Source organism: Primulina eburnea, chromosome 10, assembly GCF_022965805.1.
Source record: "Primulina eburnea isolate SZY01 chromosome 10, ASM2296580v1, whole genome shotgun sequence".
Lineage (NCBI taxonomy): Eukaryota > Viridiplantae > Streptophyta > Magnoliopsida > Lamiales > Gesneriaceae > Primulina > Primulina eburnea.
The window spans coordinates 7,379,066-7,396,557 of record NC_133110.1 but is presented as its reverse complement, the minus strand read 5'-3'; the positions used below and the strand labels follow the sequence as shown (position 1 = coordinate 7,396,557).

Below are 17,492 nucleotides of genomic sequence, written 5' to 3'. Positions count from 1 at the left end.
CACCTGCAGACTTACTCGGATTTGGGAATCCATTTGATATTCCGGGTCATCCATGACCCGGGCTCTTACAAGGGTATCATCACACATCCCTTAAATAGTCGGGCTAGAGTCATACTCGCTGTCCCGATCAGTCATGCTTGGATTCCCAAAGAGACAATCGATTTTGTTCTATAAAAGCATCGGGGGCTTCATGTCTCCCAGAAATGAGATGAAATACCGGAGTCTCGTGTCTCATGGACTTGAGATAAGATGCCGGGGCCTTTTGTCTCTCGGACTTACTGAATAACCAAGGTGCGGAGCCTTGGGCCGGGGAGCAGGTCCCGGGACTTGGAATGGTCGAGGTGCGGAGCCTTGGGCCGGGGTGTAGTGCCCTGGGCTTATCAATAACCAAGGTGCGGAGCCTTGGGCCGGGGAGCAGGTCCCGGGACTTGGAATGGTCGAGGTGCGGAGCCCCGAGCCAGGGTGTAGTGCCCTGGGCTTATCAATAACCAAGGTGCGGAGCCTTGGGCCGGGGAGCAGGTCCCGGGACTTGGAATGGTCGAGGTGCGGAGCCCCGAGCCAGGGTGTAGTGCCCTGGGCTTATCAATAACCAAGGTGCGGAGCCTTGGGCCGGGGAGCAGGTCCCGGGACTTGGAATGGTCGAGGTGCGGAGCCCCGAGCCAGGGTGTAGTGCCCTGGGCTTATCAATAACCAAGGTGCGGAGCCTTGGGCCGGGGAGCAGGTCCCGGGACTTGGAATGGTCGAGGTGCGGAGCCCCGAGCCAGGGTGTAGTGCCCTGGGCTTATCAATAACCAAGGTGCGGAGCCTTGGGCCGGGGAGCAGGTCCCGGGACTTGGAATGGTCGAGGTGCGGAGCCCCGAGCCAGGGTGTAGTGCCCTGGGCTTAATAGATAACCAGGGTGTGGTGCCCTGGCCTTCATAAATGGTCGAGGTACGGAGCCCCGAGCCAGGTTTGAGAACCCTGGGCTTATAAATAACCAAGGTGCGGAGCCTTGGGCCGGGGAGCAGGTCCCGGGACTTGGAATGGTCGAGGTGCGGAGCCCCGAGCCAGGGTGTAGTGCCCTGGGCTTATCAATAACCAAGGTGCGGAGCCTTGGGCCGGGGAGCAGGTCCCGGGACTTGGAATGGTCGAGGTGCGGAGCCCCGAGCCAGGGTGTAGTGCCCTGGGCTTATCAATAACCAAGGTGCGGAGCCTTGGGCCGGGGAGCAGGTCCCGGGACTTGGAATGGTCGAGGTGCGGAGCCCCGAGCCAGGGTGTAGTGCCCTGGGCTTATCAATAACCAAGGTGCGGAGCCTTGGGCCGGGGAGCAGGTCCCGGGACTTGGAATGGTCGAGGTGCGGAGCCCCGAGCCAGGGTGTAGTGCCCTGGGCTTATCAATAACCAAGGTGCGGAGCCTTGGGCCGGGGAGCAGGTCCCGGGACTTGGAATGGTCGAGGTGCGGAGCCCCGAGCCAGGGTGTAGTGCCCTGGGCTTATCAATAACCAAGGTGCGGAGCCTTGGGCCGGGGAGCAGGTCCCGGGACTTGGAATGGTCGAGGTGCGGAGCCCCGAGCCAGGGTGTAGTGCCCTGGGCTTAATAGATAACCAGGGTGTGGTGCCCTGGCCTTCATAAATGGTCGAGGTACGGAGCCCCGAGCCAGGTTTGAGAACCCTGGGCTTATAAATAACCAAGGCGCGGAGCCTGGGCCTTCATGAATGGTCGAGGTACGGAGCCCCGAGCCAGGGTGTAGTGCCCTGGGCTTATCAATAACCAAGGTGCGGAGCCTTGGGCCGGGGAGCAGGTCCCGGGACTTGGAATGGTCGAGGTGCGGAGCCCCGAGCCAGGTTTGAGAACCCTGGGCTTATAAATAACCAAGGCGCGGAGCCTTAGCTTCATGAATGGTCGAGGTGCGGAGCCCCGAGCCAGGGTGTAGTGCCCTGGGCTTATCAATAACCAAGGTGCGGAGCCTTGGGCCGGGGAGCAGGTCCCGGGACTTGGAATGGTCGAGGTGCGGAGCCCCGAGCCAGGGTGTAGTGCCCTGGGCTTAATAGATAACCAGGGTGTGGTGCCCTGGCCTTCATAAATGGTCGAGGTACGGAGCCCCGAGCCAGGTTTGAGAACCCTGGGCTTATAAATAACCAAGGTGCGGAGCCTTGGGCCGGGGAGCAGGTCCCGGGACTTGGAATGGTCGAGGTGCGGAGCCCCGAGCCAGGGTGTAGTGCCCTGGGCTTAATAGATAACCAGGGTGTGGTGCCCTGGCCTTCATAAATGGTCGAGGTACGGAGCCCCGAGCCAGGTTTGAGAACCCTGGGCTTATAAATAACCAAGGCGCGGAGCCTTGGGCCGGGGAGCAGGTCCCGGGACTTGGAATGGTCGAGGTGCGGAGCCCCGAGCCAGGGTGTAGTGCCCTGGGCTTAATAGATAACCAGGGTGTGGTGCCCTGGCCTTCATAAATGGTCGAGGTACGGAGCCCCGAGCCAGGGTACGGATCCCTGGACTTAATATAATGTGCCGAATGCCGGGGCCTCATACCTCCCGGGCTCTGAATATGAGTGCCGGGGCCTAGTATCTCCCGGACTTAAAAGATTTTGTTTCTCCTGCTATATTAGTTTTATTAAAAACCAAATCACTAACCTGGAAATACTGAATCCGAATTCATTTTCGGTAGAGTGAAATTCTCTAGTTGAGCTAGACTACAGCTGTATGCTACTGAGTACATAGCAAATACTCTTCCACGTCAATCCGGAATAGCTGCTGAGCTTCGAGCTCATATAAAATCCACATATAAGATCTGAATGCCGAGCTGGTCGGACTTCTATGTTTGCCAAGGAGAGTTGGGCTTACTGTGGTGCCGAGCAAGGTCGGACTTGCTTCGAATGGAAACCATATCTACGTCTTGAGCTCAAGTTTCCCACAGACGGCGCCAATGATGCGATCCTGGTGAAATGGACGAGCCGGGTCGGGTGCTCCACCGGATCTGCTATCAATATAATGATGGGAATAAGAGCAATGAGATATATCTCCGTAATATGGCTTCAGCTGTAACCTGCACACAATGAAAGGAACTCGTGAATGGGCGCCGGAGGGGTGTCCGGCATGACCACTCCGATGCTTAAGTCAGCAGGGTACTCAAGCAATAAAACCAATGTAGCCAAGTGATGGCTGTGTGATTGGTGTGAATGAATGAATGAATCCCCTCTAAATGTGAAGAGAAAACCTGGTATTTATAATATGAGGAGTAATGATGACCTCGTTCTCCGTGCTACCTAGCTACTAATTATAGTAGGACGGCTGAGCACACCCTATATTCTGACATGTCAACTCATCGGCACGGTGTCAGAGATGGGACAGTCGCCCACATCCTATTCTGTTAGTATACTCGAGTGCGGTGCTCATACCGAGGTGGCCGGGTAGAATGCCTCCCTGGAGATTTATACAAGAGCTCGGGCCTATGACTGCCCGGAGAGTCGAGCATGGGCTTGCACCTGCCCGGCTCCAGAAGAATCCACCTGCAGACTTACTCGGATTTGGGAATCCATTTGATATTCCGGGTCATCCATGACCCGGGCTCTTACAAGGGTATCATCATCTTCTAAATTCAATTCTCAATACTCTGAAAACCAAATGTTGATAAAATTGTTTATTACATTTAATTATTTTTAATTTTTTAATTGCGTTTAAGTTCTTAATTGTGTGTTTTTTCTAATTATGTGTAATTTTTAATTAGATTTTAAAATTTAATTATGTAAAATTTTATTAACTATTTTCATTTTAATTATTATGTTATTTAAATATCGTGTTATTAAATTGAATTAAAAAAAATATATATTTCAACATTATCTCTGCAACATCGCCTTATCACTGCAAAATCATACAATAAGATAATGCTTGATATGATGGAATGAGACGTGAACGAAGAGTAATTTTCTTGTGAGACGGTCTCACGGATGTTTATCTGTGAGACGAGTCAACTCTAACGATATTCACAATAAAATAATACTCTTAGCATAAAAAGTAATACTTTTTCATGGATGACCCAAATAAGAGACTCGTCTCACAAAATATGACCGATGACACCGTCTCACACAAGTTTTTGTCGTGAATGAAATGGTCATTCTCAATCTCATTTCATTCTTTGTTAAGTATAATTTTTGGAATGTGAACATCGATTCCATTCTAATATTCATTATATTCCTATTTTATTTTTTTCAATCATAACAAACATAGCTTAAAGTTATCAACATTTTATTTGTAAAATATATTAATTATCCAAGAAATGGAACAGCACTAAAATCTGTAAACGTTTTGCATTGCATGGTTTACAATTCAAGATTTGGATGTATCCGACGAGGAAAGGGTGGAAAAGGTAAAAAGGCCAAAGTACATTTTCCAGCCGCTTTTTCCCCCTGTTGCTTCCCTTGCCCTCGTCTATTTATTCGTTTTCCCTCGCATCCTTTTTATTCTCTCTCTCTCCCTGCAGGCTTGCACTATATATATATGCGTCTACAAGAAAAATTTGTGATTCGGGTTTGAAAAGCCCACGTTGAAGGCTCGTTTCGTCATGGATCTCTCGCTTCTTGGTAAATGTGATCTTCCCTATTCTTCAGACATGTGGGTTTCTTGCCTCGAGTTTGTTTGTGGGGTTGAAGAATTTGTTTTTCAGGGTCAGGAAAAATGGGCTTTTGTTATTGAAGCGACGCCACTTATGGATGCGTTGTCTTTGGAGGGTAAAGATTTTAGTTTTTATATGATTTTTTATGCGTTTATTTTTCTGGGTTTGTTGTGTTCTTACTTTATTTTTTTTCCTTTTTTGATGTTTATGTGGTTTATTTCGACGATTCTGATGGGAAAGAGGTCTATTTTGTTTTTCAAGAGTTTGGGAAGAATCAGTTGTTAAGTTCAGTTGATTCGTTTGTAGGCTTCATTCTGCTCTTGATTTAGTGTGTGAGAATTGATTACTTTTTTTGGGCTTTCTTTCTTCTTTTTTTTCCGTGTGAAAATTGATACTCACGCATGCTTATGGTGAAATTTTGCTTATAATATTGTATCGATTATGTGGTTGAGCAGTCCTCAACATGGTGTTTTTGTGAAAGTCAAACATGAAGGCGAGTTACTTCAACGCAATTTCTAATGAATAGTTTAGGAAATTCTACTCTTTCTGTAATCGAATAATGCATCAGAGTCAATATCTTCAATCAAGTAATTCATCAATCATATGTTAATTTCTTGAATTTGCGTATGAAACCGTGTATGTAGTCTACTGACTTTATATCGGTGTGGGTGCATTGATAGTGAGTTCATTATTTTTTTCATGAATTCATAATTTGGGTTAACTTGGTTTTCGTCTATGTGAATTCAAATACTCAACAATGCCGCAAAGAATACAACCAATTCGATCTAAAGATAGCAAAGCCAAAAAGTGTGTTTTGTACATGGTTCTTCATGAGACCGCAAGCATAAACACATGCAACTTGATTAGATTGTTTTCGCGTTTCATTCAGTGGATTAATTTTGTGTTCCTTTGATTTTACAATTGTGTATATCGCAAAAGGTGTTCACTGCATAAAAAACTATAGTTAATAGTAAATGCACAGTTAAGTGCTTTCAATTGGATTATGTTGCCACTTGCCACATATATCGCTACAGATGACAAAAAAATAATTGGTGCTCCTCAGCAATTTCCCCATCTGTTGTCGGACATCTCCGAGGCCCTTGTGAAACTGATTCCTTACAGGGTATTGTCTTCCCTCGGCTGCGGTTGTCTGAAAGCCCTTTTCCCATGCGTAATGATCGGAATGGCTATTTGAAAGATTTATTTATTTTTCTGCCGTCATTGTAATTGTGTCTCAAATGATACTTAATTGTTCAAGTCCATTTTGTTTTTGTCCAGCATTGATGTATGACTCATCAAAGTGCCGTCAGTTGAGTATGGATCAAAAGAGAGAGCTTGTCTACGAGTTGTCAAAATGGTCTGAAGTGGCCCCAGAAATGCTGCAGGCTTGGAGTCGTCAAGAGATACTGCAGGTCCTTTGCGCTGAGCTTGGAAAGGAAAGGAAGTACACTGGCTTAACTAAATCGAAAATAATTGAACTTCTTCTGAAAATCGTACATGACAAAAAGGCTCTGGAGCTTGGAACTGCGAATGTTTTGGAAACAGATAAATCTGAAGAAAATGGTGAAAGAACTCTTAAAAGGCAAAGGAAATCCGACCGTCCTAATTGCCTTCTTAGTACGCCTGATACCTGTTTGGAAAGTACAATATACTGCAAAAACTCAGCTTGCAAGGCTAAACTGAATAGTCACGACGGGATTTTGCAAACGGTGTTCGTGCTGCATTTGTCTCCAGTATGATGATAATAAGGACCCAAGCCTTTGGTTGATTTGCAACTCAGATACTCCATTTCTTGGTATGGCTTGTAGCATGTCGTGTCATCTTGAATGTGCCTTACGACATGAAAAATCAGGCATTTCAAAGGATAGGCAGGGTAAGGGACTTGATGGGAGCTTTCGTTGTGTATCTTGTGGTAAAGTGAACGACTTGCTCGGGTAAACGTCTAAACTTGCTTCCTATTTCTCTGTTCTCTTGTTCTTTCACTAGGAAACTGCACTTAAGTATGACTCTTAACATTTATATTTTGGTTGGAATTTGTTTATAGAATTACATAATGCCTATTTAAGGAGCACTATAAGATATACAATAGTTAAATGTGTAAGATATCACGCAGTTCTTGGAGAAAACAACTGGTAGTGGCGAGTGATACGAGGCGGGTGGACATATTGTGCTATAGGCTCTCCTTAGGCCAAAAAATGCTTGATGGTACTAAAATCTACCAGAACCTGTATGAAATTGTTGATGGAGTGGTGAAAAAGCTCGAAGATGATGTGGGTCCTCTAACTGGTTTACCCGTGAAGAAGGCTAGAGGGATTGTGAATAGGCTCTCATCTGGCCCAGAAATTCAGCGACTGTGTGCTTTTGCTATTGAGTCTCTCGACTTGATCCTTTCTAACAGAGTGTCTTACACACCTGGTATGCCCTCTCTTCCTAAAAATGGAACAAAAGGGGAAAAAACTTAATCTTTGCTTTAACCATTTAGACTGTTCAGGGGATTCTATATAACTATGATGCCAATACATTTTGCAGAAAAGCTAGTTAAATTTGAAGATTTACGTTCGTCATCAGTGACAGTGATTCTTGATTCTGATGATTCAAATCTCAGAAACGTCTCAAGTTACACCCTATGGCATCGGAAAGTTGATGATGCAGAGTACCCTTTGGAACCAACTTGCAGATTGTTTGAACCGAAGATCAAGTTTCTTATATCCGGTCTTACTCCCGCAACACATTATTTCCTCAAAGTTGTCCCCCTCGTCACAGGTAGAGAAACTGGATTCTGCGAACTCCTGTTTCAAACCAGTAATTCCCAAGACGAGGTTCTAAATTTGAACTCTACGAGCCCTGGAAGTAGAAAGAAGCCAAAGTCCAGCAACCAACTGTAGCAGTCTCTCAAATCCTTCTTCAATCGAAGATGAGACTAATAACGAGAATAGAAGGGATAATTATCCTACGTTTTGTAGTAATAATGATAAAACCGCTACTACAAACTTACTACACGAGGAGACCACAGAAGATGTTATATCTTTCTTGGATGAAGGTCCTATGGGAAATGACGAGGCTTTGAACGTCAGAAACAAGGAGTTGCCCAGTGGTCAAATGGTTGAGGAAACAAGATGTTGTGATAATGGTTCCAAAACACCTCGTCGTACTAGCTTGGAATATGTTCCATACGTGGATAGTTCAGAAACTGGCTTGCCTATCCACTCCGTCCAAGATGGAGAGCATGAAAGACATAAATGGAAGGTGCAATCGAACAAAAATTAATGAGAACGGTGTTGAAATAGCGTTCAAGAGAAGTGGAGATTTAGGGAGATGAGCAAAGTAACGGCAAAGGAGACAAGGAGTTTGAGTACTATGTGAAAGTGATCCGATGGTTGGAGTGTGAGGGTCACATAGATACAACGTTTAGACAGAAATTCTTGACGTGGTATAGCATGAGAGCAACATCTCGGGAGGTAAGGGTCGTGAAAGTTTTTATAGATACATTTATTGAGGATCCTTCATCTCTGGCTGGACAACTTGCGGACATCTTTAGTGAAGTTGCTTCTAACAAAAGATGCGCTGCAGTCCCCCCTGGATTTTGCATGAAGCTTTGGCACTGAGATTCGGTATGGTACTTTGAAATTAAATGCTGTAATTTCTTAATCTTCATTGAACCCATTATATTTCGAATTGGATAGCTAAAAAGTTGCAGATTCTGATGTGTTGGACCGTCCCTTTCTGCTTTAGAAGTTCCTGGTTTATTTATAGTATTCTTTCAACTCCTGCTATTAGGATTTAAGTATTAGAGGGTGACTGAGGCTATAAGATGAGTCGAGTCGGCTTTTAAGTCTTCGTCTCAAGCTCGATTACAGGTGAAAATGAAAAGAAGTTTTTACATGATCGTCTGGAAGCTCAACTCCCAGCTCAAGAGCTTGTTATCACTATGTTTACTTGTATGTATAATAGTTGGATATAAATAACTCTGCCTCCCTATTTGATGCATTAATAATTATCATGCAATCTCCAAGAGGAAAAACAGTTGATTGGAAATAAATTTTTGGACAAAATTGCTCTCCAAAAGGACTACACATTATTATGTGCAACTGCATCTAAAGATCTTTCTTCATATCATTTGGAGCGCCAATCCTCGGCCACACAATTCTCAGATTTATTCCCTCGTCCGATCTTATCGTATTGCGTCTGGTCTCACCCTCGGATCCGCCCCCGTTTTGACATGATTCCGACTCCGTTGATTGTCGTGGATAGTTCGAGTCTACACTAACTCATGTTGGCTCACTTGAAAAAACATATACTCGGCTTTCGCGATATTACCTCAAAAGTAGAGTTGAATAAATCGATTGTTGCTTAATTAATGCCTGTTTGTAGTAGGATCTAGTTTAATATTCATTGTGAGTAAATGTTATTTTTATTTTGCAAGGTCGAGAAATCTGAGAGTGAAATTTTTCATTATTTATATCTATTATCCAAAAGATGGGAGACGTTAGAGATGATATAGACTATAGGATTAAAGAAGAGTAGATGAAATGGAGGATGACATCAGGAGTCTTATACGATGGAATGATGTCTACGAGATTGAAAGGACACTGTTATAATACTATTGTTCGACCAACTATGCTTTATGACTCGGAGTGTGGGCTACCACATGACTACATATAGTTAAGATTGCAGTGACAGATATGTGTACGTTAAGATGGATGTGTGATAAACGCGCAATGATAGAATTAAGAATGAAATTATTATGTGATATTTAGATGTAACCCCGGAGATAATAAGATTAAGGAGAAACGTCCAATATGGTTTGATAATGTGAAGAGGAAACCAAACACGCCCTCAGCCCGATATATTTTAGATTGATAGGTTAATAGAAGAAGTAAAATGAGAAGCATGCCATCGAAAACTTGGACAAAAGTGGTTAAGGATGATATCTTAGATCTTGGTTTAAAAGATGATATATGAGAAACTCGCTTAATCTGAAAGAATGAAATCCTATGTAACCGACTCATAACTAATGAGAATGTGTTCTGATGATGATTCTTGTCGAGTTTAAGAGATATATTAAGGAGTATTTTTGTAAATAATATTATTATAATATATGCATATGGTCGCATTTGGTTAAGATTTCATGCTATGATTACACGAAGTACTTAGAAAAACATAAACTATATTAAAACACCTCAACGCTAATAAAATATTATAGAGAAGTGTAAATTCAAAACGAATATATATAGAGTGGTGTTCGTCGAAATTTTTAGCATTTCATTCTGTTAGGAAAAATTATATAAAGGAAATATTTGTATTTGAGAAGATATCTCAATATTAATTGGTTTGTATTAAAAAAAATATTAATTCTCAATTTTTATTTTATGTTGTTTGTTTTGAGAGAAGGATCTAGAGAAAATATTTTGGGAAAATAAAATATGCATTTGAGCTTTAATTTCTTTGAAAAAGTAAGATAAATCGAGAAGTGAAACTATTTAAAATTTTTAAAAGTATATTCTTGGTTAGAATATGACATAATAACATAATGTTTAGAAAAATGGATAAAAATTGAGTCAAAAGTAATAATATGTGGGCGAGAAAGATGGAAAAATATATTTTACAGGAAGAGGATAAAAAATAATACTACTTACTTTATAGAAAAAATAAATAACAAGCAAGACCTTTATCTTTTTCATACGTGTAAAATAACATTTACAATTCCAAATCACTATAAATCATTGTTTGAAGATTCATAAATATTTTTTTTATAAAATGAGATATTTATATTATTAAATAAAATTAAACTCTTATAGCCAAAAATGGCTAAATTTAATTTGATTTAAAAAAATAATTTTTTTTTTCAGACCACACATATCGCTTATGGTTGTCCTCACAATTAATGGGTTCGTGTTGGATTTGACTCATTTTGTGCTTTAATTCAACTACTCCAATCATTTCCTGCTGATTAATTAGTACACTATTTCCTCAATAATTATGCTCCCTGTTTAATGAAACGCCAATCATTTCAATTAAGGGGAGAGGCTTACAAACAACGAGTTACTCCGAATTTTAAATTATCATTCTAATAATTTGAGCTGCTCTCGTTGTATTTTTAAAATTGGACCACTAGTTCATTGACAAATGGCACTAAATTATATATATAATTGATCTCATGAGTATTTAATGTATACTCCGTTGATGAGACTGTCTATTTATTGGATGTATAGTTTTATCACATCCAATAAGAGAACGTCACTTTAGCGATGTTTACATAAATTTTACGGTAGGTCAGTGAGATCAAACACACACACACATAAATTTTGATATTATGGATGTACGTTTATGTCAGACATCTCAAAATATTCATGTGTTCACGTGAACATCTTCTCGTCAATAGACGCAGATAATATACAAATGTCAAATAATAACCAATTATTAAATATCTTTTTTCCATATATCAAAACCAGATTAGGTCTTTTGTGGGACAGTCTCACGAATTTTTATCTGTGAGATGAATCAGCCCTGACGATATTCACAATAAAAAGTAATACTCTTAACAGAAAAAGTAATATTTTTTCATTGATGACTCAAATAAGATATCTCTCTCACAAAATACGATATATGATACTGTCTCACACAAATTTTTGTCTCAAAAACCAGTTTAGATAGGGAATATTTTAGAACTCCAAAACAAAATTCATTTACTAAAACTAATCGAAATAACTTTAATCGATCCAGAGAGTAAACTAAAAAGAAAATTGATTTTTCTACTGAAATAAGTCAAATACGTCGTTTTCTCTTATACCATGCGTCTAAAAAAAAAACTTTTTATTCCTTAATATAACAAATTTCGTTTTTTTTTTTAATTTAAAAATTCCTCTTATTTAGAATAAACGACTCCCTAAAAACAAAAAAAACTTGCCAAAAAAAAGAATTTAATATAATTAATTACAGAGCAGTACTGTATCACCTGCTTGCCACTCTGTCTTGTTTAAGTGTATCTGCAGTGTACTTTGATCTTGGAGTCCTTTGCAGAGTCTCACACACCGCCTGAGATCCTCTCAAAGTACAAGTCATGAAATACATACGTACTGCCAGCCTGAAGCGTCTCTTCTCCTACAAGGAATCGTCCAAAGATTCCACTTTTGCCGCTCAAGGAAACCAACCCACCGTCTCACAGCCATTTCAAAAACCCACTTGGAAATGCTTTTCCTATGAAGAAATCTTTGCTGCCACCGATGGGTTCTCCCCAGGTTCACTCTTGTTTTGCTGCTTCAGATTCTGATGTTTTTATTTTGAGTAAAGTAAGGATTATGAAGGTTGAACGCTAATGAAACCATGTTTTTCATCCTTGAAATGTGTAAATGGATAGGAAGGAAGCTAAGAAAATAACTAAATCTTTTTTTTTGCAGATAATATGGCAGGGAGAGGGGGATATGCTGAGGTTTACAGGGGAGTTTTAGAAGATGGGGAAGCGATTGCAGTGAAAAGGTTGTCGAAAACGTCGAATGATGAGAGAAAAGAGAAGGAGTTCTTGAGTGAGATTGGGACATTGGGGCATGTCTCGCATCCAAATGTTACTTCGCTTCTTGGTTGCTGTCTTGATAATGGCCTCTACCTTGTTTTCCAGTTCTCTTCAGAGGGCTCTGTTTCGTCTCTTCTTCATGGTACGACAATCGGGTTGAGTAGAAACTCGATGGAGATCATTTGTGGGTTTTGAGTCGAATTTTATTTATTTTTGTTTTTTGTTTTTGGGTGAAATCATGCATAAATATCTGCAGTCAGGCCTTGAACAAGTGGATTTAAGCTTGGCTCGTGATTTGATGAAGAAAAAATTAAAATTTTCTCTATATAAATACTTTTCAAAAAATATTAAGTATAGTATTATAAAATCATCAAGTCCATGATTGTGAAAATTTATGGGATTTTTTAAAATTATTTATTACTGGTTTCTGGTGCTAGATGAGAAATTGCCAGTGATGGACTGGAAAACAAGGCATAAAATTGCAGTTGGAACAGCTAGGGGCCTACATTACTTGCATAAGAGATGTCCCAGAAGAATAATCCATAGGGATATCAAGGCATCAAATGTTTTATTGACTGCAGATTTTGAACCGCAGGCAATTTTTCAATCTTTACTTGTTTCAGGCTAATGATTTTCATGGAAGAGTTTTTAATCTGTGTTTTTGTATTTACATGTCTACAGATATCTGATTTTGGGTTGGCAAAATGGCTCCCTTCTCAATGGAGTCACCATTCGATTGTTCCGATAGAAGGAACATTTGGGTACACATTAATCTTTCTTCACTGAATTCATGTCTAAAAAACTCGGTTTTACATTTCATATTATTATACTGAGTGGATGTTTTGTCATAAGTTTTGAAACGATCAAAACGTGACGATTCGACCATTGAATTGTTGATTTAAAAGATTTGATTTGCTAAACTACAAATGGTTATAGATTATGACTTAGCGAAAATTGATTGGTCACACAATGATGCAATGGCTTGAAAAATTCTGATACAACGTTGCTTGTATCGTGTGAAATGTGATGCGTATCGTATCCTATTCGTGTAGTTGAAAATCTAACATCCAGTAACTCAGAAGTTGACATTTGGTCCTTGCATATGGCAGACACTTAGCGCCGGAGTATTTTATGCACGGGGTCGTAGATGAGAAGACCGATGTATTTGCATTTGGAGTGTTTGTACTAGAGCTTATTTCTGGAAAGAAACCTGTGGATAACTCTCATCAGAGTTTGCATAGTTGGGTAATTCCAAAACACATAATCAAGCTTCCCCCGCCCCCCCTCCTCCTCAAACTATGTTTCAATTATCACTTAATGTCCTGCTGCTAATCCGATAGGCCAAACCTATATTAAATCAAGGAAATACGAAAGACGTGATTGATCCGAGGCTTGCAGATGATTACAACGAAATGCAGCTTAATAGGCTGGCATATGCAGCATCTCTATGCATTCAAGCCTCTTCTGTCTGGCGCCCGACGATGAGTGAGGTGATCTCGTTCTTTCTGATTTTCCCTTTTTCTGTACTTAAATATCATGCATTATGCATAAATCAATGCCTACTTCTGCATGTTTATGGAATTCTTGTTGGCTTGTCATTATGCCGAATATATATTTGTACGTTTTTCTTGTTTCGATTTGGGATTTGATTGAGAGGTTAACATGAGAGATGTGGGATTTTCTAGTTCGGCTCAGAACATAGGAAACATTCATTATCCCAAAAGTATGATCGATCTGTCATGATAGAAGAAGCTTTTCTTGAATGCCCGTTATTCTACATCATCCTCTTCTCAATAGTTGTAAGCCTTCTTATTGACAGGGTGATACAATTTTTTAAAGAATAATTACATATACTTGTTCTGTGAAATCTCGAGATTGTTGAAAAACCCACGTGAAAAAAATCTATTAACTTCCCGTGTTTTCAAAACGTGTATCATGATGAAAACACGTACACTAACTTTTCTAGTTTCTGATAGAGACCGTAATATCAAACTTACACGTTTAATTTAATCTGATGGATAGGCTTGTTGTCTCCATATCATGTGATTTTAAGCATATTTTATATGGGAGGTGTTTGATTTCTTTTCCTTTTTCTTCACCTAACCATTAACTTTATTCTTTGTGGGATATTAGGCAATATATCTGGTTCATACATGTGATTAGGAAGATTTGAGTGATAATGACAGGCTAGGAGGCATATGGAGAAAAGTCTCCCTAGCATTCCATTGGTTAAAAATTATAAACGTGTTGCTTAAATTAATAGGCTGTTGGAAAAACTGCACGTTTGGTACTATATGTTGAAATTGCCAAAAAAATCGAAAGATACGTTATTTAAACTAAAGTTTGTCGGTGACCAAAATCGAAAAAAAAACATACAAAACCAAAATTGTAACTTTCTTTAGTGTGTTTTCAGCTTTTGAATGATAGTTTAGTCATTCTAAAAATCTTGTACATGTTAGAGATTCTAAAGAGAAACGAAAGATGAAACATAAATCATGGATTAATTAAGTTCTCTCGTAGACTTTCTTATGTAAATACTATGAAGGATTCCTCGAAAAGTTAAAGATTAGTAGTCTTGTTTAGAAATCGAATGGATTCGGTCTAACCGAACATGAAACATGCATTTGAGAAGTGATTCGGTAATTAAACCTTCACGAATCTATTTTTGTTGACCTTTGAGCTCGAACAAATTACAAATCGATGCTCATACAAGTAAAGGTTGATACAGAAATTAACTCCTAAAACTAAATTTGCATAAATTAAATTTAGCACCATATGAAATGTCTAATAGGCTAAAAACCTCATATGAAATGATCTTTTCAGATCCTTTTTTTTTTTTAAAAAAATAAGAGATATTTTTTTGAACCACAAAGTTTTAAATGACAAATTATTCCATATTAGTGGATATATGTATATATTTTTAGATTTTCAAGGTTGAAATTAGCAATGATGCTGCTAGTTCTCCAGCTGTGTGCCCTAAGTTCCTTGAACATATATCTCTTCTAATTTTTCACATGCTCATATAGTAAAAGCTACAATTGTATTAAATCCTATGGGAAATTTTTTGATTAAATGGACAATTAACTATGATGATTTTTTTTAATAAATTTTTTTTGATAGGTATTGGAAATAATTATATCCGAGGAAGAAATCGACAAGGAAAAATGGAGAATGTCCAAGGAAGAGGAAGATCACGAAGAGCTTTGGGGTTTTGAGGATCTTGAATGTGAATGCGATAGTTCATTCTCAACCTCACCACAAGACTCCGTCTCAATTGGAAGTTCCAATTACAATCAAAAAAACAATGTTGTAATATGTTAAACACCCATCATGCACACTTATGTGAGCATCGATGATGTGTCATTCACATATTGTATACACTTATCTGAGCACATGATGTGTCATTCACATATTGTATGTATAATTTTGATATATTTCATTACATCCAATAGGTGAGTGTCAGCTCATCGGTGCTCACATAAGTGTGTACGGTGGATGTTCAAACATATCAAAACTATATATATATATAGGTATAATGATTGATATATGTGAATGTATAGTGATGCTATTTGTAGCTCTACGCCATTTTTGGTTAAATTCTATGTAAAATTTTATGGGATTGATATATATAGGTTAGTAGATAAAAGGCAACCTCCACTAAACAAGCAACTCTATGAAGTGTTTACTAATTTTTTTTAATAATTTTGCTCTATTAAGTGTTAACTAAAAATTTTACCTACCATAATAAATATATGGCCCCTTTTTAATTATCATTGATGAAAGAATTTTAATAATTTTTCATTGAAGTGATTTTTCTTTCTGACCCAATATTTTCATAACTAGACATGTGATTGAACTAATCTATTTAAAATAATGGTTTAACCGATCGAAATGGAAAACTGTTATATTATATAAAATAATAATAATATTAAATATATTAGATAATATAGTTTAAATTCTAAAAATCTTAAATTTATATATAATTGGTAAAAAAATATATTTATCAAAATCTAAATAACAAGGAAATATCAAATGTAATTAGATATATACAAACAAAAAATTACTAGTAAAATAAGCTCTAATATTTTTAATATATATATCTAATTACAATATATAGACACACACACACATATAAGATTTAAACATAAGAGAAAAATACATTTTAATTTTTTTTAAAAAAATAGTGAACGGGTTCTTGACCGATTTGATGATGAAAATAGCTTGAGTTATGGTCCAGATAAATAAATTCTAAATAAAAATTTCTAAAAAAAAATAGTGAACATGTTTTTTACTAGTTTAACCGTTAAAAACGGTTTTAATTATGATCCATACCGGTTCGGTCGAACTATTCTACTTTTGAAAACATGGATCCTATCATCTAATGAACTCAAACTATCAAAGTTAGTCATCTCATCTGTCATTATATTATTTCATATCAAGTATTATTTGAACTTTATATAATAAAATAAATTATTTACTAAATGATTTATAAAAGCATATTTATAATTTACATTTATATTGAGCCAAATTGAAATACCCACATTTATAATTCTTGAAGTGAGAAGAAATATTTTCAAGAATTGTTTTTTTTTTAATAAAAAAATTAGAATAAATAGAACAATAGCAAAATCAAATGTAAAAGTTTTAAATAGTTATTACTAACTAAAAGCGTATTGTCCTACATTTGAGATCATGCAATATTATCTCAAATATTATATTATAAAAAAATATTAAGTACTATGAAAAATTACGAATTAAAATATTATTTTTTTAAAATTCAACGAATATCACAATATATTTTAATCATAAAATATTTAAACAAATAAAATTAAATAAATAACATAAAAATAATATTTTTCAACTATCACTATCATTTAATTTTATTATATAAAATATAATTATCAAAGATGTAAATTAGGAATCATGATTTAATTTTAATATCAATCCTAATCATAATAAATCAATGTAAACATATTGTAATTTATATATCATTATTTCAAATCCTATTTAACTACTTTAATAATCATATTATAAGGTATAGTTTGGTACACATGATAGGATAAACATGTGATATATAATATAATGATAAGCTAAGGATAAATAAGATGTAGGATATTATATTTAATGTTTGGTATGATTTTAATAAGAGTGATTAAATTTATATATTAGATTGTAATGACAAAATTAACCTTATCATAATAAATTTTATAATTTCAAATTTGTTGCTTGCGTTCATATTTCTTATTTGTTCATGCGTCGACAGTGTTTGCATGATTTATTTTTATTTTACCTAATTTTATATATTATATAATATGATAATTGAGCCCTTAATTTTGTGAACTAAGTCAAATATAAATTTTTAAGGTTAATCGAGTGATACTAATAATTTTA

The 17,492-nt window shown here is 37.7% G+C and overlaps 1 protein-coding gene, 1 long non-coding RNA gene and 1 pseudogene across 2 annotated transcripts; all 3 read left to right on the top strand.

Annotated features, from left to right (window-relative positions):
- Positions 1-1,924: 1,924 nt before the first annotated feature.
- On the top strand, positions 1,925-2,390 carry LOC140803534 (uncharacterized). The gene is made up of 3 exons (XR_012111899.1): positions 1,925-1,987; positions 2,072-2,172; positions 2,257-2,390. It is a non-coding gene; the product is annotated as an uncharacterized lncRNA (long non-coding RNA).
- A 1,972-nt stretch (positions 2,391-4,362) lies between these two features.
- On the top strand, positions 4,363-8,355 carry LOC140802998 (VIN3-like protein 2; annotated as a pseudogene).
- A 3,170-nt stretch (positions 8,356-11,525) lies between these two features.
- Positions 11,526-15,538, top strand: LOC140802997 (probable receptor-like serine/threonine-protein kinase At5g57670). Its single transcript, XM_073158664.1, has 7 exons — positions 11,526-11,829; positions 11,989-12,243; positions 12,539-12,696; positions 12,783-12,862; positions 13,211-13,346; positions 13,442-13,591; positions 15,222-15,538. Exons 1-7 carry the CDS (start codon positions 11,652-11,654, stop codon positions 15,420-15,422), a joined length of 1,158 nt encoding a protein of 385 aa, XP_073014765.1. The 5' UTR covers positions 11,526-11,651; the 3' UTR covers positions 15,423-15,538.
- The last annotated feature ends 1,954 nt before the right edge of the window (positions 15,539-17,492 follow it).

Bases quoted from the DNA above. Each gene is read 5' to 3' on its own strand.
- LOC140802997 (XM_073158664.1), top strand. From the start codon at position 11,652: ATGAAATACATACGTACTGCCAGCCTGAAGCGTCTCTTCTCCTACAAG. The intron at 12,244-12,538 runs GTACGACAATCG...TTCTGGTGCTAG, and splicing joins TGTTTCGTCTCTTCTTCATG to ATGAGAAATTGCCAGTGATG. The intron at 12,697-12,782 runs GCAATTTTTCAA...ACATGTCTACAG, and splicing joins CTGCAGATTTTGAACCGCAG to ATATCTGATTTTGGGTTGGC.